Source organism: Podarcis cretensis (assembly GCF_951804945.1).
Source record: "Podarcis cretensis genome assembly, chromosome: 6".
NCBI classification, from domain to species: Eukaryota; Metazoa; Chordata; class Lepidosauria; order Squamata; family Lacertidae; genus Podarcis; species Podarcis cretensis.
The window spans coordinates 46806092-46833167 of record NC_137175.1 but is presented as its reverse complement, the minus strand read 5'-3'; the positions used below and the strand labels follow the sequence as shown (position 1 = coordinate 46833167).

The following is a 27076-nucleotide window of genomic DNA, read 5'->3' as shown; positions in this document are numbered from 1 at the left end:
AAGGAGGGGGCTTGGCCTAGGAGCTCTGAAGGGCACAGAAGTGCCATCTTCCTTGCACAGAGGACTTTCAGCCTACAACTGGAAAATGAGGAAGTGAATATCAACTATGAGTCACCTTAGGTTGCAGGAGGGGGAGGGGGAGAATGATGACAACTGATTAATAAATTTCAGGAAATACCTAGTCATGGAAATGGGTCTGGAGGCAGCCCGTGAAGAGGGCAAAGGAGCAGCGGAGGATGTTGTGAGGCTGATTTATTTAAATCTTAGATACTGCATTTGCTGCCAAGCAGGTGACATTGAAAGCCATGTAAAATTACAATAAAACCTGTATGAGCGGATACCAATAATAACAACCCATAAAATGGATACCAACAACGCTATTAAATCTGAAGCCGCATCTAGAAACAACTAAAAATACAGCTAAATGATGTCAACAAAAAAATCCCAGCAGAAAAGATGCCAACTCCAGCTGCCATTACCTGGTGAAACATGCTTTCCAAAACAAAAAAGTTGTGTTTTGACGGGGTGCCAGAGAGCTAGCCAGAGCTATAGCAGGACTTTAAGCACTTAGCCACAAAGCAGAACTGGGGGAGGGATGAGAAGGGGGTGGGAGCCTGACTGGAGCTGAAGGAGAAAGAGGAATTTAAGAAGCTACTCTAACGTAGGTTACAAGGTGTGACTGTCTCAATTGTCTTGGATGATTTTCAGGATAATATCAGGATAACTTTGCCCTGTAAACCTGATGGATGATCAGAGTCATAACCAAATGATTGAATGACAGCCACTTTGGAAAACTGTAGCCACCAGCGTTTAGGGAAGATACAGGGAGAAAGCTAGCAGGAATATGGGCAAGGAAGGAGAGAGCAGAGAGCTTTTAGCTAGAGGTAGCTAAAACTGGGCAGCAACTTTAAGGGTTTTGGCAGTTGGGAATTTGATGCAGGACAGCAGGTTATAGTAGCTGCCTTAAAGTGTTCTGCTTTATAAATCAAAGGTATCGGGACCATGACTTGTGGTAAGCAGGGGGGTGTACCTTTGTGCCACAACCCAAAATCTGCTCCAAAGCTGCAATTAACCTCCCAGGGTTAACAGAAGTTGGGAGTCAAATTTGGGTTGGTCTCTATGGAATGTTTGAAACGATCCTCAGCTGAGTGTTCAAACCTGTGTCTTTTAATGTGAAACATACTCACCACCTCCAGGGAATAATATTGACTTGAACCTACTGCAGTCTAATTTCAACACAGTGCATTTCCACTTCTCCATCAATAAAACTGTAGCCATGATGCCAACTAATCATGCCCCCCCCCAACATACTTTGAACCATGTGCTGCAGGAAAGTGCAAGACGACAACATATTGTTGGAGCAGAAACAAACAGTGTTTATCCAATCTGAGTATTAATTTCCTGTGATGAATACTCAAAATCTGCATCCTTTGAAAATTGATTTCTATTGACTTGCTTTGGCAGTTTCAGCAAAATGCAGACGCCGATTCATTATTTCCATTGCCATGCTACATATTTAATCAAGCGCAGGTGATGTAACTGAAGATGTGAAGCTCAAATTTGCTAACTTGCAAATCACAACTTGACAAAAACAGACACCACAAATTTATACCTTTTTACAAAGTTTTCAGTAAAAAGTAATAAAAAAATAAGACTGCCTTTGGGACATCTGAATGTGACAGGCACAAACTTTAAAAAGAGCTTCACGTTTTAAATTCACCCAATTGCACAGCTATATGAGATTTCTCAGACATTTGTTGTGAATACTTGGTTCTACTCTATAAGCTGTCCTCTGCTATGTGGCAATTACATTTGCTGGGGAAGAGAACCTCACTCAGAAAACTCTGGGACATCTATTGCCGGGCCATTTGGCCAAAGGAAGGAATCAGACAAAGAGCAGCAATAAGCCTGCTATATTACCTGGGCCGCTGCTGGGATTCAAGGCCGGGCACTGCCAGCCAGTGCCAACTTGTTAATGTCTCTCATGTGTGAAGAGCAATTTGCAGTAACTACAGGATCGATTTGTAACTCACTCTTCAAAAAATATGAGAGGGGCTAAAGAAAGAAAAATGGGAAATATGGCCTTGCTGGACAAAAGCCCACAAAACTACAAGGGCAACAAAATGCTGGCCCTTCTCTTGATGTGATTTATCAGAGAAGACGCTAACCTGGAGACATGAATTCAGCAGCCACTGTCTGCAGCAGACAGATCAATGGCTATATCACACAGGAGACTAGTTCCATTCCTGGACTCTCTGTGCTGTACAAAATCAAATACCAGGCTGTGTCTGGATGTTTTGGGGGGGGTTTATCCAGAGGTTAGGCATTCAGCAGTAACGCCTGCTGGTTAGGCTTGGAAGCAGTACATAGAACCATGAGTAAAATTTGTAGGCTTTGCCGTGGAAGCCACCACAATACTCAGTTGAATTTGTCTTGCCTAGCTCCTATATCAGGAGACAGTGTCAGCATTATACTGACTTGTGTCCTAAATAACACCAATACTTTCTTGCTCCTCAAAAACATTCAAATTACCCCATAAAGGGAGGAAATAGGAAGAATGCCACCTGCTAGCTCTTCTCTTTCTCTGTCCTGTATCAAGCTTTCAGTGGTAGTAACGTTTGAAGTTGGAGAGAGACTACTGATATGGCATAAGGTAAAGGTTAAGGTACCCCTGACCATTAGGTCCAGTCGCAGATGACTCTGGGGTTGCGCACTCATCTCGCTCCATTGGCTGAGGGAGCTGGTGTTTGTCTGCAGACAGCTTCCAGGTCATGTGGCCAGCATGACTAAGCAGCTTCCAGCGAACCAGAGCAGTGCACGGAAACGTCGTTTACCTTCCTGCCATTCTGTGGGGGGAGAGCAAAAAATGGGAGGTCCAGGAGGGTCAGTTGGTGGGGAGTGAGATATCTCCCTATTTTCATCTGAGGAGTGTTGGAGGATATGACATTCATGAATTCTTCCTAGGTTCGGAAGAAGAAGAGGGCCTTTTTTTCTTACAATGCACACTTCAGCTAATTATATTGTATAAGCCCTGCCAATCCATGAAGCCTGAGAGCCAGTCAAATTGAACCCAATGTCAGACAACTCTGCCCCTCTCACTGCCATGCCCATGTTGCAGGCACAGGCCTGCTGACATTCTGGAGCCTTGCTAGCACACAAGCTATTAAACAGCATTTAGTCAATCACACATTGGCAAGGAGGAGTAAGATAGAGCTGCAACAGGGTTGGGAATTTCACGATACTGCCTTCCTCCCCCTAGTTCCAGCCAGTGGGCAGCCTTGCACCTGGTATCCCCGCATATGTGACATTCCTAAGTACTGCAAACCAAAGGCCAAGCTAGCTATGTCAAGGCTGCCACTAATCATATTATTTTCTTGGCAAGCCATAAATCACTCAGCTGGCACCTGGAAGATAAAGAATCCTTTTGCAAAGGACACGCCATCGGAAGCTCAGTTGAAAGCTCTGCTCTGCCAGCCTCCCTTGGCAAAACCAATCTCTCCTTTCGCCAAGTGGCTTTTGTTGAGCACCTTTTTTTTCCAAGTGAGTGTACTGGCAGTAGTCCTTTGTAGCCCAACCTTTATCTGCCAACCTACTTTAGTTCCGCTTCTGTGAGCTCATAAATGAAAGTGGTGGGCCTCACTTTGGACCCATAATGGAATGTGCTGATAGCTTGGCATGTCCTGCCTTCCTATCCAGTGGAGAGAAACCTTCTAGCCGCCAAGCCTGGGCAAGAGGCATCAGCCTGCTTGCCAGTGTATTGGCTCTAGCTAGGAATGAGGGCACAGGTGCTGCCAAAGTAACTTCTGCCATGGCTGAAGTTTACTTTGCAAAATGGATCCTATGAGCTCCTGGTGGATATGGGAAATTATGGGTAGGGCAGAAGAGGCACATAAGCACTGGACATGAGAAACATGGGAAGCAAGAGACTGCATGGAAAAATGGAATATGATGATTAAAGCATAAGAACAAAAGAACCTGCTGGACTAAGCCAATGGCCCATCTAGTCCAACATTTTGTCCTCATACTGGCCACCTGGATGCCTATGGGAAACCCTCAAGCAGAATCTGAGCACAAGAGCACTCTCCTCTCCCATAGTTTCCAGCAACTTGTATTCAGAAGCATCAGTGGTTCTTCAAGTTTTCAAGTACTGGAGGGTCTTCATAGAAACATTCAGATCATCTCTAAAAATTGGATTCTCTACTGAGACATGGTGAACTTCAAGCTTCCAGGGAGATTGAATGCTGAATAATTTTTGCAGGACATAATTAACAGGAGCGGTTATGAGATCTTCAACTCCCCACTTCCTACAACAGGGGTGGAGACCTTGCTGCCCTCCAGGTGTTGTTGGACTCCAGTTCCCATCAGCCCAGTCAGCATGGCCAGTGGTCAGGGATGGTGGAAGTCGTAGTCCAAGAACATCAGAAAGGCCATCTGTGTTCTACAAGCTTGTAAAACAATGTGCTAGGGATAACCTGCCAGGAACCTCACTGGAGCAAGTCCTATTCGGATAAATAAGTATATTGAGATAAGTTATGGAAGCTCTACCTACTCATTACAATGTGACTTGTAGTAGAGGGCTTCCTTGCAGCTCACATCCTTTCTATTCTATGTTTTGGGGGGAAACATTGTGTTGGGTTCAGTTTTACATTTTTAAAAAATCTTTTACTGAAGCATTAAATAGATAGATAAATGTATAACAAACAAAGTCGAATCAGTTAGCAATTACATAGAAAGAATACAAGAGGTAAATGGAAGAGCAGCTAAAATGGGGTTCAGGTCTCTTGACTCTTACCATCTCTTGTCCTGTCTACTGCTCACTCAATTTTTGTTAAAACCAGCAATTACCACAACATTTTAAAAGAAGCATGTGATAATGGGCTGTCGGGCATCATGACATGGAACAGTAGTGTGAAACGCCTAATCTCTTACTGGAAAGAAAGGTCTATCCTTGTGATTTATGAGCACTCTTAGTTTGATATCACTATAGCTTGGAATGACTCTGTGGATCAACAGTAACTCAGAAATTCATCATCAACTTGACTTTTAAAAGTGCTTCACTGTGCTGCCCACAGCTGTGAAATCTCCATCCATCTAATCACATACATATGGAGGTTTGCTTTGGTGGATAAGTCTTGTCAAGATAAAACAAAACTTGACCTTGGTGAGCTGTCTCCTCTAATCTGGCACAATGCTAATAAAAATAATAACAGCAGTTGTAGATCAGGCAGATAGGACAGCTGGGGATGAATGAGGAGACGGGAACCAGGAGAGATCACCTGCCCTTGCTAACTCCCTGATGATTTGCACAGAGCCTTTTCTTTTGCTGCAGCAACATTTTACAATCCCTTGAGACAGAAAGCAGTTAATTAGACTTGGTAACCCACTGCTTTCTGATGAAAGGAAAGTGTGATCAGCGGTAATGCATTTTGGGATTGGTGGGTGGGCTGGCAGGATTGAACCAAGCTGTTTCTGCTCCCTTTCATCTCTCAACATTAGGGTTGTTTTGTGCAGCTAGCGTTCAATTACCCCTTCTCATGCGAATGCATTGATTCAACACCCTAGACAGAGCCACAGCTTTCTACAACAAATAGTTCAAACGAAAAGACTTGATGGCAAGCCAGCACAGGGCTCATTTGCACAACTTATTTTTTACATGACAGAGATGTGCTGCTTCAAAGTACCTTTTTCATAAAAATAAATAAATAAAATGTGGTGAATATTGTGAATGTTCCCGAATATCCTTGACAACATGCCAGGATATGGGATGAGTCAGTTTCAGGTACTAGGAGTATCACACATTGATCAGTTTAGGGAGAAATGCTTCAACTTTTGCAGACACTTTCTGCAGCCTTTTGTGATTATCCAAATCTCTGAAGTGCCCCAAAGCATGTCAGAGCACTTCAAAGATCTCCCACTTTATGCCAGGTATTGGACTCAACAGGGCGAGGGCGAGGAGGAATGGTGGAGATCACCCCCCCCCCCTCCTTCTCCTGATGCTGCAGGAGAAGAGGAATGCAGCATAGATATACAGCAGGGGGTTGAAGGGTTGGAAGATCACAGCTCAGAGATAGATGAACAAAAGAGTTGGCAAGTGTTAGGAGGAGGAGGAGGAGGGGAAACAGAGGCAGGGCAGCCAGTTGACACGTTGTCACTGGAGAGTATTTCTGATCCCCCTTCTCCCAGAACTCGGCGCTCGTTAAGAGTGCAGGAACAATGGACTCAGAGACAACTGAAGCTCAGTTGGAGCAACGCCATGGTCAGGGCTTGCTGTGTTCCCTTGTCTCTCGTTATTATGAATGAATAAACTCAAACAAGGACTCTACCTTGTTTTATCTGCTCTTGCTGCCACTGGGGCAGCAAGGAATTGAATTCCTGAAGCCCTGACACTTCAGCTTGGAGAAGTCCTCAATGTATCTGAAGCAGTCCCAATTGAGTTCTCTGTTTGGGATTTGTCAGCAGGTGGGGGGTGGGGGTTACATCCCTACCATATATGTACTTAAACCAAAAATAAACAGAGTGCTGAATTTGCTCTGCAATTTAGCAAATTACCTTCTTAAGGAGTTTGCACATAATACTTCTACATCATTCTGTGATGAGTTTGACCACAATCCAACAGTATGCTTGGGCCCATTAAAATCAGTAGGCTCAAACCCATTTAACTCTCTATTGCATTGTGGGCTTCATAGGCAATAAATCCTGCTGGTTTGGTTTCCCACTATGCTAACACAAGTTGTAAGCAACTTCCATTCTCCCCTTTGCTTTCTTGAGGTTACGTTTGTTATTTATGTATTTAGTAATTCACCCCACCCCACCCCACATTAAATCAAAAGGCTATTGAAGCAGCTTACAAGAGTCAATCAATCCTGTATCCCAGGTTTTCCCAATCTTGGGTCTCCATCTGTTTTTGGACCACCATTCCCATCACCCCTGACCACTGATCCTGGTAGCTAGGGATGATGGGAGTTGTAGTCCAACAACAGCTGGAGAACCAAGATTGGGAAACCCTGCTGTATCCACTTATCTAGGAGTAAGCCCCAACAAACTCAGTGAGACTTACTTCTGAGTAGACATGTAGAAGGTTGGGCTGCTAATAAGAACATAAAAAACTGCCTTCTGTCAAGTCAGACCACTGGCTTGGTACCATTAACAATGATGGACAGCAACTCTCCAGGGTTTGGGAAAGGAGTCCTTCCCAGCCCTGTGTGAAGACTCCAGAGGTTGGACCTTCTGCATGCAAAACATGTTCCCTATCACTGAGCTATGACACTTCCACAATGTAGGAATCATTTGCTACTAATATTTGAGTACTTTAACCAACAAATTAAAAACAACAGTCATGCAATGCAGGGAAAAAAATCAGTACCAAAGATTCAGAATATCTAAAAACAATAACACAGGCATCTAGGAATTAAAGCAACACACACGTGCCAAAAAAACTAAGTTGAGACATATATATATATATATATATATATATATATATATATACACACACACACACACACACACACACACACATATATATATATATATATATATATATATATATATATATATATACACCCATCCAAATAAGTCACTCAAAGCTGTGACCATAAAAGCAAACTCTAAGGTGAAAACAACCATGATCCCATCATTAAAACAATGACCAGCAAACTAACAAACCCAAGACTAAAAGCAGCAAAGGGGGTGGGCAGGGAGCCAGGGCTAACAATAAATACAGAATCAATGTATGTTCATTTTAAAACAGTGCCAATGTTCTCTGCAGAGAATATTAGACAATCCTATTATACAGCCCCTGGATGATATCAACAACGCAGTGACAATTTGACACACATCATGGCTTTGCTTGCAACTCTTTTGCTCATTTTTTCAAACAGGATGTAAGGAGATCATTGAGGATCAATTTACAGACAGCCGCCTGGAGTTCAGAAGCCTGGCAATTGGAGTCCAAACTATGCTTTGATGTGCTAGAAATCTCATCTGTAGAAGCAGTCTCATGACCCAGCTTGAGAGCAGATATTTAGTAAAGTAAACCTAATTTGGGGACAAGGCAGACCTGGAATGGCAGATTATCTACCGCTGCATTTGTCGCCTTTCCATCTCCTGCCAGCCAGGGCAGAAGACGAGGGGAGCAATTTTGCTGTGCTGCCTCCAGAATGGCACAGCACAGGGCTTCAAATCTGTCCCCACTCTAGGAACAGGACTGGCTTTAGATCCAGCAGATCCATCACAGCCCTGGTCCATCTCATTCTCCAAAATGCCTTACACTCTCAGGGATGAAATTTTGTCCACCACACTGTTCAGTGCAACCCTTTGTGGTGGTGGAGCCTCCTGCTTGTAACTCCTAACCACCAACAACAGTACAGGTCTGGAGGTTAGATTACTCTGTAAATTATATTAGGAATGGGGAATCTGTGGCCTTCCACATGTTGTTGGCCTCCAACTCTCATCAGCCCCAGCCAGCATGGCCAATAGTCAGGGATGGTGGGAGTTGTATTCCAAAACCATGTGGAGGGCTGCAAGTTATCCATCCATGCTTCAAGTCCTGGGGACACCATTCTTTTTGGATATTTATACTTTTCTAGCATCTACACAACAGGTTGAAATTCAGTGGTGTCTATTATAGGGTGGGACTAGGTACATCTGTTGAATTTCTCTCACAAAGCTCTTAAAGGCACAGAAACTCCATCAGAGACATACATTAAAAAAATCAACCAACAACATAGCCCTTGGACTATTACCATAAAGTTTTTAAGGTTTGATGTTGTATTGTGTTTTAATTTGTTGGAAGTTGCCCAGAGTGGCTGGGGGAACCCAGTCAGATGGGTGGCATATAAATTATTATTATTATTATTATTATTATTATTATTATTATTATTATTATTACTATTTCTTCTTCTTCTTCTTCTTCTTCTACTACTACTACTACTACTACTACTACTACTATTACTACCGCTTGTGCATAAAAAATGGGGGATCCCATATGCTCAGATGTCATGTATAAACGAAGTAAAGATGGACAGATCAGTCACGTCAATTTCCTTGTTCTACCCCCACTGTTGGAGGCAATATACCTCTGAACACCAGCTGCTGGGAATTGCAAGTGGGGAGGGGTTAACTCAGGTCCTGTTTTTGGGCTTCCCACTGGCATCTGGTTGGCCATTGTGAAAGCAGAACACCAGATTAGATGGACCTCTGTCATGCACCAGTAGAGCTCTTCTTATGTTCTTAAGGCAATTCCAACCAGTTTCTGCATTAATCTGCAGATATTTTTAAACCCATATGATAATTCATATTTAATGTATAAATAATGATAAAATACATATTTTAAATGCTACTTATTAAATATGACAAAATACATATTTATCAAAACTTGCATTGAAATATCACTTGACTTTTTAGATGATAAAATACATTTAGAAGTCACAGTTCTGAATGTATTTCAGTACATTTATTGAGCCAATAACTATATTGCAAAATTTGTAGACGTGCCAGATCTGAATAATAATTATGCTTTGATCCATGTGTCAGTCCAGGATGTGCAATTCAGAACAGATCACCTTAAAATGTAATTCTCCTCCATCCCTAAGACCAAGTCCTTGGCAACAATCATGCACCAGGGATCCATGACCGCAGAGTTTGTGATGCTGATGTGTGGATGTGTTGGGTGATGTGCCAATGCTGCACATACAAGCACTGCTGACCCAGCTGTTGCCTGAAGCCAGGCACAAACAGGGTGGTTTACAAGCTCTGGGCCATGTTTTAAACCATCCCTAAGAACATGGAGAGTAATGCTTTTCATTTCTACACTACTTTCTCTTTTTGTCAGCTTTGTTTGATTGTTGTGCGTCCTCTTTGGCGTCTTCTCCCATTTCCCCAACACTGCCATACTGCAGTGCATATTAATCTGAGAAATGCTTAGCAAGATATATGAGCATGTTGTAGCATTTTAACCTTTCCAGTGCTTTTCCCTTGGCCTCTGTCGTTCTATCCCTTCGCCTATAAATTAGCATGAGCTCTCTCTGGAATGCAGGGCCTGCTCATTTCTTTTATGGCACAAAGTTAAAAGGCAGCTTCACCTTGGCTTACACTGAGTCGAAACCGCTGTATAACGGGCTAATTGGAAATTACCTTAACCTGCATCACATGGGAGCCCCTGTTGAGAGAGAGTGTTGCATATTTAGCTGCTGATCTGGTCACTGCTGTAATTATAAATATCCTTCCACTCAGTGTATTTGACTCTTTGTTTACCCAGCATCCAAGAAATGCAGCAGCTCACTTTTCTGTCCTTATTACAAAGGACAGCTGGCACCTTGAACACTGAAGTTCAATAAGTTTTGCAGACTTTAAAAATAGCATTTTAGTGCAAATGGCTTTTGGAGGATGTGTAGTGGTTGCAACCAAGATTTAGTTTTTGTTTCCTTCTGCATTCATAAGCAGGAACATAGGAAGCTGCCTCATGAGTTGGATTATTGGTCCATCTAGCTCTGAATAGTCTACATTGACTCATGATAGCTCTCCAGGATTGCAGTCCTGTTTAAAGACACCAGAGATTGAACCTGGACCCTTTGCATACAAAGCACCTGCTTTATCACTGAACTATGACCCTTCCCTAAATGTAGAGAGATGAGCTATGGCACTCCTCCAAGGCCTGGTTCTTGTTCTTTTGCTTTCTTTGCTCCTGGGCCATTAACAGTTTCCTGGTGCGTGGAATTTAAGGGAGGTTATTTTTTCCCTATCTCTGTGTCATGAAAAGTGAACACCCTTCTTAATATCTGTGTGGTCAGGAGACAGTTAAAGGCCCTGGAAGATGGTGGGTGGGAGGGAAGGTGATCCCAGTATTTTGTTCTGTATCTTATTTTAGAATTTATTGTGGTCTTGAAAAAAAATTAGGGTTCAGAGATCCAAAACTAATAAACAGCAGAAAGGGTTGGCAACTAATGGGGGAAATGGACAGAAGCTTGATGTGCCAGAATTAGCAGATGAGGCTTTTCATAGCTTTGATGTGCATTTTATCTCCCACTAATTGTTGCAGATCATGTGACTGCTAAAGGCACAGCTAGAGGGACTGGTTCAAAAGTGGGCTACCCTAGGAGTTTCCTGATGCACAGTCAAAAAAGGAAAAGGAGAAATGAGGATGGCTAGGCTTAATTTGAACCAAGACTCTTTTCAGACATGTGGAGTAAGTGACTATCAGCAATTTGCTCTGCCATTTCCATCAGAATTTTCTGCCATACCCAGTGCCAGTACATAGAACAAGAGATGATGATAATTAATAATAATTAATGATAATAATTAATAATAATTTATTTCTACCCCGCCCATCGGGCTGGGTTTCCCCAGCCACTCTGGGTGGCTTCCAACAAAAGATTAAAAATACATTAAAAACCTATGTTAAAATGTTAAAAACCAATGCAAAACAAAGATGATCACTCCCTAAAAACAAGAACACCCCCCCACACACACACAAACACACACAAAAAGGTATGACCATCAAAGACTGATCTAGCAATTTCTGCAGGAGAATAGAAACTTATTTGCCTAATACCAAAAGCATGTCAATGTCTGTGCTTGGCAAACTTCTCTGGTGAGAGTAGCTAAAGCTCTTCTGGTTCCCTAACCATCTTCTAGGGCAATTGCATGCTAGATGGAGAATAGCAACAGTTTAAAACTTAAGCCATGCCCACACTAATCCCTTAGCACTCATCTAATATTACTATCAACACATTTGTTAATGTAGGCACAATGGGGTGTGGTTTCATTGCACCAAACTAAATGTAATGAACCCAACTGAAAAGGAAATAGACTGACACAAATGTCACACAGTAATGAACAAATGCATTGCAAATATATATGAGCCTCTTAACTGAAGAATGCAGGGAGGAGGGGGAAATAGGCAAAGGGCAAAACAGAATGGAGGAAGAAAAATGACAGTGTGAGATTGATCCAGACAGATGACTAAAGAGCCTTGCGTTCTGTTAGAAATATTACTTGCCTCACACAATCAAGAGTGCCTCGTTACAAAACACTGTGTAGCATGTGCAGCACACCAGTTAAATTGCATATATATAAAGCTAATATTTCATCTCAAGAGTATTTGGTGGCAGAACAAGAAGAGATTGGGTCGAAGGCATGTCTGAGTCATGCAGAGCTCTGCAAGGAGAAGTCATTTGTCCTTCAGCAATGATTCATTTCTTCTTCATTTGAATTTCTGATAGGATTGCTAACTTTTCAACTGGCCTCTGTAGCTGCACTTTTCTCGGCAGCGTACAGGACAGACCTGAGCCGGTAATAATGTTTATCACCATGCTGTGAAAAGCATCACCTGAAGATCAAGCTGATGCAAAAGGCACAAGAGCAGAACAAGCTCTTGTTTTGTTTTTATTATGGTCCATTTGCAACCTTAATTTCTAGCCCTGCAAATTCAGGGTGAGTTACAATTAAGGTTGCCAATGCTTTTCCTGGTCGGATTCCTGTGCCTTTAACAAGTAGAAGTTCCGCAGGGGAAGCTGTTCCTGCCATGCAGACGGAGCAATGGAAAAGCATGACCTGCTGGATGTTTGCCATGTTGAATCAAAACAGCACCCATCTTGCTCCAGAGATGGGTCCAAGGTGTGGAACTAGGCAAAGGGGTGCATCTTTCTAGATGCTGCTGGATAAGTCTGGCTTGTATTCCATGGGAGAAATTCTTGTGCCTCCCCAAAATCCCAGGTTTTAATATGAGACTTCAGAAAATATTGTAGCTGAAGGTCAAGTTGATAGTGCATCAGGCAGAAAACAGCTTGAATTCAAACTAGTAACTACAGTAATAAACATTATACTATGAAAATAAACATTCACTTCAGAAATGTAGGACTGGCATAAAGAATAGAGGCACAGCTGTGTTATGGAGGAGGAAGAACACACACAAACTGGAATAAAGCCGCACCAAGAAAAGATGGGGGGTGGGTTGAGGCAGCATGAGGATTATTTTCACACACACACACACACACACACACACACACACACAGCTGCCTTTCCAATGCTGCCCCAGCTTTGTTGGAGCCATTTATGTGTGAGCGTCTCCTACGCAGCTGGGAGGATTCCTTAAAATGGCGTGGATCTCTCTCAAAGAACTGACAACACTCCTTCCTGACACAGTGCCAGTTCCATTGGGAAAACCTATGTGATTAGGCTCATCCATGTGGCCGGGTCATTTAAGCATTATCCCAATGATATTGGAGCTGCTATCAGATCAGTCCCTAATATGAGAAAGGCACCACATGCCAGGGAGATACTGGTTTGCCTCTGCAAGCAAGGAAGGAAGGCTTAGTTAGATGTAAGCCCACTTGATTCCCTGTCAGGGGAAAAGGAGGGGAGATATATATGTTGAAGGAAAGGTTAATTGTGAGTAATCAAAAAATATAGAGGTGACACACTTTAGTTAGCAACTGTGTTTGTCATGGTTACATGAGTGTGATTCACCAGACCTGAACCCACAGGCATAGCAGTAAGTGCAAGCATTCCTGTATGGCACCCTGATAATCTAAATTGAGTCTGGGTTCAAGTCTGGTTTGGGGAGTGTATCAGTCTTGGTAGCCCTGATGGATGACCTGTACTGAGGGATGGCTCAGGGGGGGGTGCCACCCTGTTCCAGGACTCTTACACTGTATCTGTGGCCTTTGATACCATTGACCTCTGATACTAGGAGTGCCATTTACCAGCTCCGTCTGGTGTGCCAGCTACAGCCAAATACAGCCTGGCTACTGGAGTCCAGACTGGATTACTGTGGTGTACTCTATGTGGGGCTGCCCTTGGACTTGATCCAGAAACTCCAGCAGGTGTAGAATACAGCAGCTAAACTGCTGATAGGATCAGGTTTGAGGTTCTTGTATTCATATATAAAACACAAAACAACTTGGGTCCAGGACACCTTAAGGACCACCTGAGCCCTTATATCCCAGAGATTATCCAGAGAAACACTGTTAGTTGTCTCTCATGTTTCAGAAACCCAGCGGACTTTGTCCCAATCTGTGGAATACTTGCCCAGAAGAAATTTGGCAGGAATCCTCACCGCTAATTTCCAGACGTCTATCGAATATATTTTTATGCTGACAGCCCTATTCTCTTGTTTGTGCGTGTGTGCCCCTCCATAAGCAAGTCAGCCACTTATTTATCTATTAATTAATTTATTTGTGGCATTTGTATACTGGATAATTATTCACAATTCTAAGCACAAAAAATCCATAGAAGATGGGACAATATAACAATAAGAAAGCCAAACACTACCTGAAAATGCCTGCTGAAACAAGAAAGTCTCAGTCATGCACCTGAACTTCAGCAAGGAGGCTGCCTATCTGATCTTAGTGGGAAGAGAGTTCTACCGATTTGGGTACACTACACTAAATGCATGGTTTCTAGTAATCACAAGCCATGCCTCTGAGCCATTGGGGACCACCAAGAGAGACCCCCCAAAAATCTCAGTGATCAAGCTGGTATATAAGGGATCAGGTGATCTTCAAGATATTGTGGACCCATATTGTTAAGGGCCTTGTAAGCTTTTAAACACTGGAGTGGGGGTAGTCTGTCCCCATCAAGAGTCTAGCTGCAACATTTTGCGCTAGCTAGAGCTGGTATATGGAAGCAGAAAGTATTTGCCATATCTGACAATTGGCATGCAATAGTAAGCAGTGTTTGACAGTATCCAATATGTAGCAGTCAACACTTGGCAACAATGTTATCAGATCTGAGAATGGCATCTGTAGCAGTCTGTGTTTGACAGGCTCTGACACAACCAATATTTGACGGTAGACATGCAGTAGCAATCATTATTGGACAGTATCTGACTATTAGCTTATAATAAAAAAATACAGCTGTATTTTAACATTCACGTTGACAGTCAAAAAAGGCAAATTCCACATTTTAATTCCAGCTTTAAATTCTGAAATTCAAATGTAAACTGTGGAGGTCAAATTTGCAAAATGTGAACTTTCATCAGAGTTTCAAATTTTGCAAAAGTCTGAGCACCGACAGAGAAATCCCAAAGCCTGCCTTCTTCATTGTGGAGCTGGCACAGCAAACAAGTATTCTTTCCCACCTGGAACCATCCACCCTGACTGATGTGGCTATGGAAGTGGTGGGGACGACACTGCTCCATACAGCCCCACAGCTGCCAGCCTAAGGATTGGACTGACCCCTAAGCTAGGAACCTTGTACACCACATTAGGAGTGACAAACCACTTCAAAGTGGGTTTGCAAGTGATGCTGATGGATGATCTCCACAACTATGGAGAGTTAAAAACTCTGGGTTGAATTTAGTTTTTATGCAGTTGAATTTTGAGGTGCTTCAAGTTGATTCAGACATTCAAAATCTTCTTGATGAAATACAACCTAGCTGGACCTGTGGGTGGCCTTAGTCACACCTGACATTCTTTGTGCAACTATGAGGCTCAGTGAACATTAAAAGTGAAGCCCAGTATTTATCTGCATGTGTGTGTTATGAAAAATACCAACCTTCCATTCACCACTATCAGATGAGTGGGCTCCAGTTGGGATTTTGCCTTTAAGAAAAGGTTAACTCTCTTTGTGGCTGGTATATTCCTAGCCAGAAATTGCATCAGAAAATGGTGATTGGTGGAACCAATAAGGCAAACTCAGTATTCTCACTTTCACTGTCTCGGCTAGTGAAATAAAATGAGGGAATACAACTTGTGCTCATCGGAGCAGGTGTTTGTGCAGCTCCGGAAAAGCAGAACACCCAGCAGCACTCACCTGTGCAAGCTGGGCAGAGGAGGACTGCTGTTGCAGGTAGCAAATCTGTATGAGGGACAATTCAAACTCATGACAAGGAATAGGTCACTATCCCTTTGCTCGTGTCTCTTTGTCAAGACAGATCACATTACCACCGTGATCCAGATGTGGTTGATACTCAGCATTTACAAGCATCTGAAGGGATGGCAGCTGCCAGGAGCTGAAATCAGGAGCAATAAAACACCTGATTTCAGTGAAGTTAACCCTTTATTCAAAGCAACCAAAACTGCTCAGGCCTAGTGATCACAGCAACTTTTGCCAGTAGGTCTTGTCCCAATGAGGCAGTTGCAATGACTGAAGGTCCCTGCCACCACACTGCTCTCTAAGACTCCTGCCCCAGGTCCTTCCCCAGCAACCTGAGGCTCCTTTGTCTTGTATTTCTTTGCTCCACCCTCTTCATTCCTCTTCATGTTCTGAACAACCAGGGGGGAGGGGAGCTGATCGCAGCAGGAGGGGGAGATACCCTGCCTTCTTCAGTAGCTTGCCTCATCTCTGCCTCTTGGCACCCTTGTTCTCCATCCTCCACTTCTGCCTCTGACTCTAGAACACTGCCCTGCCTTAGCACCTTCAGGTCCCCAGCTTCTCTGCAACACCAATCACTAAAAATTCAAACATGAATACTGACATTTATATCCAAAGAACTACTCTAAACACCATTAGGAAGGACACAGTGCAGAGGCAGAGCATCTAATTTGCATGCAGGAAATCCCAGGTTCAGTCTTCAACATTTCTAAGTAGGGCTTGAAACCCAAGAAAGCTGCTGCCAGTCAGTGTCGACATTACTGTGTTCTTATGGAAGGTACATGCAGACATACCTATAAAGACGCATGTATGCATGTATGTGTGTAGGAAGAAAGCACATACACACATCTGTACAAATATACAGCTACACTGTGTACAGTTCTATCATATACACAAGTATACAGTCATACTGTCCACATAAGTATATAGGGAAACAGCAGAGGGAGGAAAGGGTTCAGTACATAGAAATAAACACACTTTCAGGCTCATCTATCCATGCAGTCCACAGATGTACAAAACCAAACCAAGCATGCAGAAGTAAAGCACTCTTTGTCATACAAATTCATCCTGACTTATCCTCACCCATTTGTTCTAAAATTCAGACACAGGCACACACACAAAACGAAGCCGCCTTGACAAAGGCAATGCTTGTCAACTTAAAATCCTGAAGAGCAGAGAGTCCCAAATGGGTTCACCTTATATGAAAAGCAAAGCCATTTCTCAGAGCTGTGGTAACAAAGAAGAAGCCTAGAATTAACACAGTTCCTATTTATAGACCTTTGATTAGAAGCTTGTCACCTCAAAGTTTTTATTCCCTTTATCCATTTATAAGGCCATAACACAGTTTGACTAGAACTAAATAGCCTAGTGTCCCACAGATCTCACCAGAACTTAATGTGCCATTCAGATACAGTTAAATTAGTAATAGACAGCAGCCTGTGCACCACAGGGCTGGAGTTGGCTCAAAAAACACTCTTTCCTTCCTCTCTCCCTCTCTATTGCTCTCTTGGTGGCTTATGTGTAGTAGAAAGCCAAGGGGAGAAAGGCAGCTCAGAAATGGTGGAAAGCTCTCATGATAGTCAGCCCCTCATTTCCTGCCGCATGTCCTGAGGAGAGAGACTGGGTGGAACTGGGTTTGTTCGATGCTCACAGTCAGTAGCACCAAAGCAACTGTACAAAAGAGGAGTTGAGTAGCTGTGGGGTTTGTCGATCCAACGTTGAGTGAAGCATGCTGTAGTGAGCATTTCCAGAGCCAGCTCTCCTGAATTAGCAGAGCAGAGGTTCCCTAATTGAGCTCACAATGGCTAGTGCTCCCATTTTCTCCCTGTTTGTGAGCCTTGAGAGATGGAGCTGAAGAGCGGAATGTCTTGCTGCCTGTCTTATGTAGCCAATGGCAGTGCACTGTGCTCCACAGTGGCCTCTTAAGGGAGAGGCTGGGAGTGCCTGCAGCTCACTGCCAGCGCTGCTTCGCGGCAAGGTAATCCCTTCTAAGCATCCTGTAGCAACAGTCAGCAGAATGCTTTCTCATTCTTGACAAATCCTTGCCAAGTTTTGCTGAGCATGGAATTTTGGGCCATCCAAAGTTTCCAGACAAGTTAAAGCACCTGCCTTCAGGGATAATTCCACTAAATTGGGTGAGCCGAACAACGGTGCCAACTTTATACTCCGTTAAAACCTGCTAGTATTTATAAACGTCTCCTCTCTACTGGAAAGTACCCAGCTTGGTGATGGGGAACAAAAAGAGAGGGCTTGAGCAAAGTTGTTTGTAATAAAAAAAGCCAGTTCATTTCAAGTCTCCTTGAAAACTGCAAATGCGCTGGGTAATTCTTACCAAGCAGCAATCTAACAATAGTAGATTTATTTTAAAGAGAAAAATAGAAATATTTTGAGACACCTGTCTAGCTCTCTCTCTCTATCTATCCAGTGCTTTTTTTTCTTTAAAAAAAATGTTTAAGGATACTCTCATTTGGATTCAAGAAAATCACCATTTTATCATTCAAATCGGAAAAAATAAATACAGTAAATGGACCAAAGTACAAAAATTCACAAAATGTTTAGGGGTATGTGTCTCCATGTGTCCCCCCAGAAAAAAGCACTCTATCTATCTATCTATCTATCTATCTATCTATCTATCTATGCATAATAGCCAATGGTGTGCACTCTTTGGCCTGCAGAGTTGTGCTGAGTTGTATATATTTATTTGTGCTTTTATTTATAGAAGTATTTCTTTACCACCTTACCATGAAATATCAGGGGGGTGTACAATGTTAAAACATAAAAGACGCTTTTAAAAATACAGATAATCATAAAATTGTAGCATTGCAGGAGACCCCAAGGGTCCTCTAGCTCAACCCCTTGCAATGCAGAAATCATTGCTAAAGAACCTTCATTATTATGGTGGCTGGCCAATCAAAATCAAAATAATTAATTTTAATTTAATAAAAATTAAATAGTTGCAAAGGCCTGTCGGCATAAAAATGCCTTGGAGAGATGCCTGAAAGTCAAGTGTGAGGATGCCTGCCAAATCTCTGCATGGGAGTGGCAACACTGAATGCCCATCTTGCACCTGAGTCCAGTTGGGCTTCTGTAACACAACTAACAGTGCTCCTTCAAATGATATTGGTGTTTGAGCTGGGATATAAGGGCTTAAGGCATCCTGAGCCCAAGTTGCTCAGGGCTTTGTATATCAACACAAAACCCAAATGTGCCCATTTTGCATCAGTAGTAGTATGTGAGGGACTGGAGTGGCAACAACGGCACTCCATGGGGCAGGGTGAGGCAGGGTGGGCAAAGAGAGTTTCCTGTCTCAGTGGAATTTTGCTTGTGCAACAAGGTCTAGGGTGGTCTTGCTGTTTGGTTTGGACTTGCTCTGCAGTCTTGATCCTGATTTCTCTTTGGTTCTGATTCGTGGTTTGCCCTCAGATCCTGATGGCTCTTCAGTTCCAGCTCCCAGGTCCTGACTCACTCTAGATTGTTGCCCATAGCCCAGCACTGAGATAGCCCACCTCAACTTGAGAGTACCCTAAACGAACACTGAATGTATGATAAGGCTGAAAGAGATGGAGCATGGACTAAGAGGAAGCTGTGCCCAGATCCAACAAATAGCTACCCATGTGAAATGAGCACAAAGTTACCTTCTGCCCTGATCAGTCCACCCATCCCCTAGGAACCAGTACCTAGGTCCCAGTGCTTCAGATGTCAGGGCTGGTAGGTTCCTGGATGAGCCCCTGCCTACAGCTTCAATGAATCACTTCCTTTTAAAATTATGACAGCTGATTTTCTGGTAGTCATAAAACTTGATTATATGTTTTCGCAGAACTCCCAAAACACTATATACAGCAGTTACTTAATGACACATGTTGATGGTAATGTTTTGCTGATACCCGATAGCTGTCTAATCCTGCCCACAATTATTCCTGACCTCCTCATTTCTCTTTCAGAAGTTGATGTATATCATACCATCGGGGGGAAAGGGGATGATTAAACTCATCCGCTCTGCCAGCTTTTAATGCTTCTTGCACTCATGCCATCCCCAAGTGCTTTCCATCCATGCTAGCACCACAGTCTCACTCACAAAAACCACTTGTTGGTGGCCATGGATGACAACATATGATCTTCAGTAATATGGTGCAAGCCTCTTCTCACAATTACAGGTTGTCTTTACCTTTGAAGTTACATGGGTGTGTGGCACTTCCATCAGCAAGAGAGAGACAGAACTTGGGTGTAAAGATATGGGGGGGCACTCTTGAACGAGGTTGCTTATGGTGTTCGGCATTTCAGCAAAGCATCTCCTCTTAAACCTTGGCCTTGAGCAAACCCAGAGAAGGCAATACTATGGATCTGTCCCTCCCTAGTATCCTCAAATATACATACAAACACAGAGATAAATACATGCCCCCTCCCCTTTTCATCCTTAAACATTCAACTGTAAGCACTGGTTGGTTGGTTGGTTGGTTGCCAGCCTGCTGGCGAACGAATGATTTATACTTCAGAGAATGAATCAATACAATATATGGCCAAAGACATCTTTAATCTTTCAGAAGGATTAGGCTGCAAGGGGACATCAGCAGCACTGCACAGCCTTTCAATTCAGTTTTCAATTTGGAGAGTGAGAGAAATGGCTTCTCTTTCTTCTCTTCCCTTCCTACCATATGTCTCCCTTTTTCTCTTCCTTTCTTTTCCTAAAATTAAAGATGGGTGAAAAATCCAGTTTCATACAGTTGCAGGTGCGTACTTCTGTAATTTGTCAGCTGTTTATTTTGCACCACCAAAAGGACATCACTTTCATAAGCCCTATTTTGGTCTCTGTGTGTTCTACTCCACCCTAGGAGAGTTCCAGTTCAGGTTTCTCCCACACCAAGATGAGAAAGGAGTGCCTCTCCTCTCTCTCACCTCTCCCTAGTGCAACATGTCCACCCACACACAAAAAAGAGGGGGAAAGAGAAGAAAAGCATCCCCCCATGAGTCATGGGTGTAACAGAATCATAGAATTGTAGAGTTAGACGGGACCCCAAGGCTCATCTAGTTCAACCCTCTGCAATGCAGAAATCAGAACTATAATATGCTGGCAGATGGCATCCAACCTCTGTTTAAAAACCTCTAATGAAGGTAGTCCATTTCACTGTAGCCCTTACCACCAAAAAGTTCTTGCTTCGGAATCCCCTTTCTTGTAATTTGAATTCATTGGATCCTTTATGGACTTCTGGAGCAGAGGAAACAAGCTTGCATCATCATCCATATGACCACTGCTCAGATATTTGAAGATGTCTATCATAGCTACTCTCAGTTTCCTCTTCTCTAGGCTAAGCATGTCCAACTCCCTCAACCATTCTTCATAAGGCTTAGTTTCCAGACCCTTGATCATCTTGGTTGCACATGTTCCAGCTTGTCAATACCCTTCTTAAACTGTGGTGCCCAGAACCGGATACAGTACTCTAAGTGGGGTCTGACCAAAGCAGAATGGAGTGGTACTATTACTTCCCTATTACTATGCTTTTGTTGATGCAGCCTAGAATAGCATTGGGTTGTTGTTTTTTAATTATTATTTTCCCGCTGCTGCTGCATCACACTGTTGACTCATGCTAAGTTTGTGGTCTACTAAGACCCCTAGAAGGGACGCAGGTGGCGCTGTGGGTTAAAGCCTCAGCGCCTAGGACTTGCCGATCGAAAGGTCGGCGGTTCGAATCCCTGCGGCGGGGTGCGCTCCCGCTGCTCGGTCCCAGCGCCTGCCAACCTAGCAGTTCGAAAGCACCTCCGGGTGCAAGTAGATAAATAGGGACCGCTTACCAGCGGGAAGGTAAACGGCGTTTCCGTGTGCGGCTCTGGCTCGCCAGAGCAGCGATGTCACGCTGGCCACGTGACCCGGAAGTGTCTCCGGACAGCGCTGGCCCCTGGCCTCTTAAGTGAGATGGGCGCACAACCCCAGAGTCTGTCAAGACTGGCCCGTATGGGCAGGGGTACCTTTACCTTTACCTTTAAGACCCCTAGATCCTTTTTAGATACTGCTGTCAAGCCAGGTGTCCTCCATCCTATATTGGTGAATCTGGTTCTTCCTGCCTAAATGAAGCCAGTGTGGTGTAGTGGTTAAGAGCAATAGACTCGTAATCTGGTGAACCGGGTTCGCATCTCCACTCCTCCACATGCAGCTGCTGGGTGACCTTGGGCCAGTCACACTTCTCTGAAGTCTCTCAGCCCCACTCACCTCACAGAGTGTTTGTTGTGGGGGAGGAAGGGAAAGGAGAATGTTAGCCACTTTGAGACTCCTTTGGGTAGTGATAAAGTGGGGTATCAAATCCAAACTCTTCTTCTTCTTCTAAATGTAGAACCTTACATTTGTTCCTATTGAAATTGATTTTGTTAGTTTGGGCCAGTTCTCCAATCATTTTAAGGTCATCTTGAATCCTGATTCTATCTTCTGATAGTTCTGACAGCTGCAGTAGCTGGGTGTGCACATCAATTCCCCTTCCATCTGGATATATCTTAAACCTAAAGAGGTGTGAGGAGTTGTTTCATATGGCATCATAAAGAACCAGAAGACTCTTTCATAACAGAAAGCTTCTGTAGATGCAGCAGAATTTTCACGCACCTCCTAAAACTGTATGCAATAGTGAAACTATATCTCTGAGCAGCAGAGGATAAAGGGACAGTCATAGGCTAATTTAGGTTGCACACAGTGTCCACCTAGGGCTGCCAAATCGACACCCAGAAATCTTGCCTATACTGTTAAATATTTCAAAGCAGTGAGAGTGGATCCAGCCACTGCACCTCTTGTCACATTACTCTGCCAGTTTCTGCACTAACCTTCCTTCCCCAGCCTGCTGTGGCGAGCAGGATTCTCTTTTATCTTACACAGTGAGCTAGGAGGGAACATCGAGGGACCAGCAAACATATGGCATGGAAGACTCACTGGCTGTGTTGCCCACTGCAGACACCCACTTTTTGTAGACAAGGATTCTGTACCTGCAAAACAGGCAGAAGTCAACACCACCTAAAATTTCCCCTGGCAGGATGATGGGAGAAGTCTCACCTGTTAATTTCTGCCTGCCAAAGTTTCTGTCCATTATCAGGTGGCCATCCTATGTCCCAGCAAATATATGCTTGGGATTCCCACTGAATTATCATCCATGACATTAAGCTGGCATTGCAGAAGCTGCTTGAGATGCCCAGAAACAAGTCTTATTCATCCCACAATGCAAATCATAGGAATTATGCAGCAAAGACTGAAGTGCCATCTACCGGTGCTGCAAGTAATCACACTCACCAAAAGCTCATCTCAGCAGTCTTTTACACTTTCATCATTTTGAATAGCCCATGGTGGCTGGGATAAGAAGAAAGTCCACATGTACAGATTTTCAAGAGTTCTAGGAAGTCTGGAGAACTGGAGATAATGAATGAGGACCACATTCCTACTAGAAAACATGGCTGCCCATTCCTGCTTATGAGAGGGACTGCTATGCTCGCAGTTGAGCATTGTATTCTTCTCCATTATGTCCTCCTTATAGCCCTCCTAGTCTTTAGGAATAAGTTGACTCTACTTTCCATCAAAGAATGGTGAGACTTGAGTCCCTGGCTTTCAGAGCAGTGAGCATTATCATCAACATTATTTCAGAAAGTCCCAAATGTAGCCAGAAGGGAGCTTCCTGTGTCAGGCAAACAGCTATTGAGCACCCCTATACAGTGGTACCTCGGGTTAAGTACTTAATTCGTTCCGGAGGTTCGTATTTAACCTGAAACTTTCTTGACCTGAAGCACCACTTTAGCTAATGGGGCCTCCCGCTGCTGCCGCGCCACCGGAGCATGATTTCTGTTCTCATCCTGAAGCAAAGTTCTTAACCTGAAGCACTATTTCTGGGTTAGCGGAGTTTGTAACCTGAAGCATATGTAACCCGAGGTACCACTGTATGAGATTTAAAAACAAAGGCTTCCCCAGTAACACTAACTTTTGACTCAGTATAAAGATTTTTTGTGTTTTGGCGTTTTTTAAAAAAATGAGGGGTGTGTGTGTGTGTGTGTGTGTGTGTGTGTGTGGCAACTAGATCTATAAAAAGAGCCCATCTGGCTGTAACTGCTAGGTACTCCCTTGTCTTCCAGCACTTACTGTCCCTGCAATGAATGGAATAGATGAATGTCAGGCTTTATGCTGATTGCATATGGAGAGAAGGTATGGCCCATTCTGCTTCCTAGCTCAGCAAAGTCACACATTCAGAGTAATGTCACTCATACCTGCCCCTGGCAACTGCCATGGCTCCCTACAGAGGACTGAGTCACACCTTGAAAACGTTTGTTCCACCTTTCTTGGGGGAAATGCCTGCACCATTTTGCCTTCTGCAAGCACTTCTTGTGCAACCCACGCCTTCTTAGAGAGGATGTCTGGGCCAAATCCTAGAGTCCTTCCCTGTCTCTCTGCAATGCCCTGAAAACTGCCACGCCTCTGCAAACAGTAGCAATAATGAATTCGGCCCAGGCTGTGCAATTAAAAGGGCTTAGGCGAGATTTATAGCAGGATTATATCTGCAGGGTATTACCAATGTCTAACATTTGGACACTATGTGGTCCTTGAAAATAAGCAATTACAATGAGCTTGATGTGCTGTATAAACACATAAACACAGAGGCTTTGGCTCCAGGTTGGAAAATGTACCTCTACTGGCAAGTCTGGCAGATGGAGAGAGAAGGGCAAGCAACACGTACACCAAGCTGAAAGCAAGCTACCAAGGATTGCTTCCAGCTAAGGAAATTAGCATTTCAGCATCTCTCTCATAAGTTTGTATGACAGGCTGAGTTTCCACTAGTTGTATTGTTGGTGATTTTACAGCAGTCTGAAACACAGCAAATCTTTTTCTGACAAGTGGAGATGATGGGAGTTACCTTCTCTATTTCTGCTTCTCAGGTTGCTGTTAAAGGCAGAAGAACAGAGATAGGACAAATGTGGTGGCAATCTTACAGGCTCCACATTTGATTTGAACCCTTACTCTATTTAACAGTTACTATTCTCTCGGTTGAGCTTCTCATTCAATCAAAGGAAAGAAAGAGCTGGGACTTTGCTTCATAGATTATGTTGTGTGCACTAGGATCCCCACTTGGTTGGCTAGGATTGTGAATGAAACAGCCTCACTGTCCAAGGTTGGAAACAGGGTGTGTACACTAATTTGCAATGGACCATCACTGACATAGTGATGGGTGGAGCTTTATCAATGAGTAGACCTTAGCAGACAACCCCACACTTTCCATTCTGACACTTAACTACTACTTGCATAACTGTAACTTAGTCTTGCTGCCTCATGGTATGCTGCACACTAATACAGTGGTACCTCTGGTTACAAACTTAATTAGTTCCGGAGTAACCTGAAACCATTCTTAACCTGAGGTAGCACTTTAGCTAATGGGGCCTCCTGCTGCCGCCACACCACCGGCGCACGATTTCTGTTCTTATCCTGAGGTAAAGTTCTTAACCCAAGGTACTACTTCTGGGTTAGCGGAGTCTGTAACCCAAAGTGTTTGTAACCCGAGGTGTTTGTAACCCGAGGTACCAATGTATAGCAGTAGTAAAAGAAAAATGGTCTCTAGGCTCAGGATGTACAAAACATGCCTCTTAATTTCCACAGGTATTTCTGTCTTTCCACATATTGGCACTCTGAACACTTAGCAACACAAAATATACAGTCTTCTCACCGGACATGGACAATTCATGCACATTTATTTATTTAACAAAACTTATGTAATGCTTGATTTAAAAAACAAACAAACCTCTAAACAGTTTACAAGAACATAAAACATTAAAATTATCCATGGCCACATCCCTTCTCTGTGACCTCCTTATAGCAATCACTTTTTCTGCTGCTGAAGTTAAAACATTTAAAGGCAACATGTTCTCCTAACTGGATTATAGCATGAAATCCAGCACACGCTCAGTTTCTTAATGATTCTTTGAAAGCTGGTCATCACCATCACATCTGCCTCATTGACAGCATTGTTTGCACTTCATGAAGAATGAACCTCCTGAAGAACATTTTCAGCAACATCAACCAATAGCAATAACTTTCTTGTCTCCTTCAGAGATTATCACTTTCTAAACAATGTAGCCAATGGGGACCCATTATTCACTCAACTGTTACCTTCAACACAACGGATATATAGATGTGCTACAGTGAAGATTTGTAACAATCTTTTCTGGCTTCCAAGACTCACATATAAGTTAAAAGATAAATCCATCAACACTCAAGATACCCTATTATCCATGGTTTTTTTTAGCCCTGTAGCCCATATCTCATTCCCCAGCAATAGGAGCAGCTATCCTTTCCCCATGGTTCAGTATATTATCTCTATCCCATACATCATCTCTTTATAGGAACAGCAGTTTACCTACCATTCTCTCTGGATTTCTGGATGAAGGCCTCCACTCCACTCTCACCATAGCTGCCTTCAGAGGCTAAGGTCGAAACATAATTCCACTTGAATGCTTTGACAATATCCACCATGGCCTGGGCTTGGTAGGTGTCTGAGGGGACGACACGGGAAAAGAAGTCATATCTGCTGTTGTCACTCAGGTCAGGGGCGGTGGAAGCATAGCTTATCTGAGGAATCTGTGAGGGTGGGGAGAGAGAAGGAGAGAGAGAGAGATCTCACAATGTCAAACTGGATAATCCATTCTAGAAATCCATAAACCCCATACTAGTATTTGAGCATCAGGTCTCTAATGGGCTGTCCCATGGGAAGAACATTTGTTGTTCTTTGAAAGCAAAGACTCAGAGATTAATAACTGGGCTAGGGACAAGCAGTCCCCAGTATCTTACTGGATTCAGGTTAAGTCATGTCACAGCTTTTGGAAAGAACATAGGATGTGGTCCTTCTAACTCAGTTTTGTTGACACTGAATGGCAGTGGCTCTCCAGGCTTCCAGGCTAGGTCCTTCCCAGCCTTACTTGAAGCTGTCAGTGATTGAATATGGGAACTTCTGCATCCAAAGCATGTGGTGTGCCTCTAAGCTGCAGTCCTTCCCAAGGGATGAGCACCACAAATTAGAAAGTGTCTGAATCATTATTGGGAACCACCAAAGAGCCAATGCAGAACACTTTTCTAGACATCCATACACAAGGGCAGAGCATAACCAGAAATGTTGAAACATTTTTATAGCAGCCAATCACCCAGTGGAGAGGGAAGCCATTGTTCTATTTTAAAATGGGATGGCCTATTTTGCCAGGTGATCAACAGTCTTCAAAACTGTTTGAATACTTCTAGTTGCATGGTCACTTCTCCCCTATAGCTATC

The 27076-nt window shown here is 43.3% G+C and overlaps 1 protein-coding gene across 2 annotated transcripts in view; it reads right to left on the bottom strand.

Moving 5' to 3' along the window:
* Positions 1-27076, bottom strand: part of GRM4 (glutamate metabotropic receptor 4) — a 300197-nt gene that overhangs the window by 151681 nt on the left and 121440 nt on the right. For both annotated transcript variants that reach the window (XM_079980860.1, XM_079980861.1), the window contains exon 3: positions 26176-26392. In XM_079980860.1, coding sequence (XP_079836986.1) covers positions 26176-26392 — 217 coding nt within the window. The remainder of the gene's footprint in view (positions 1-26175; positions 26393-27076) is intronic.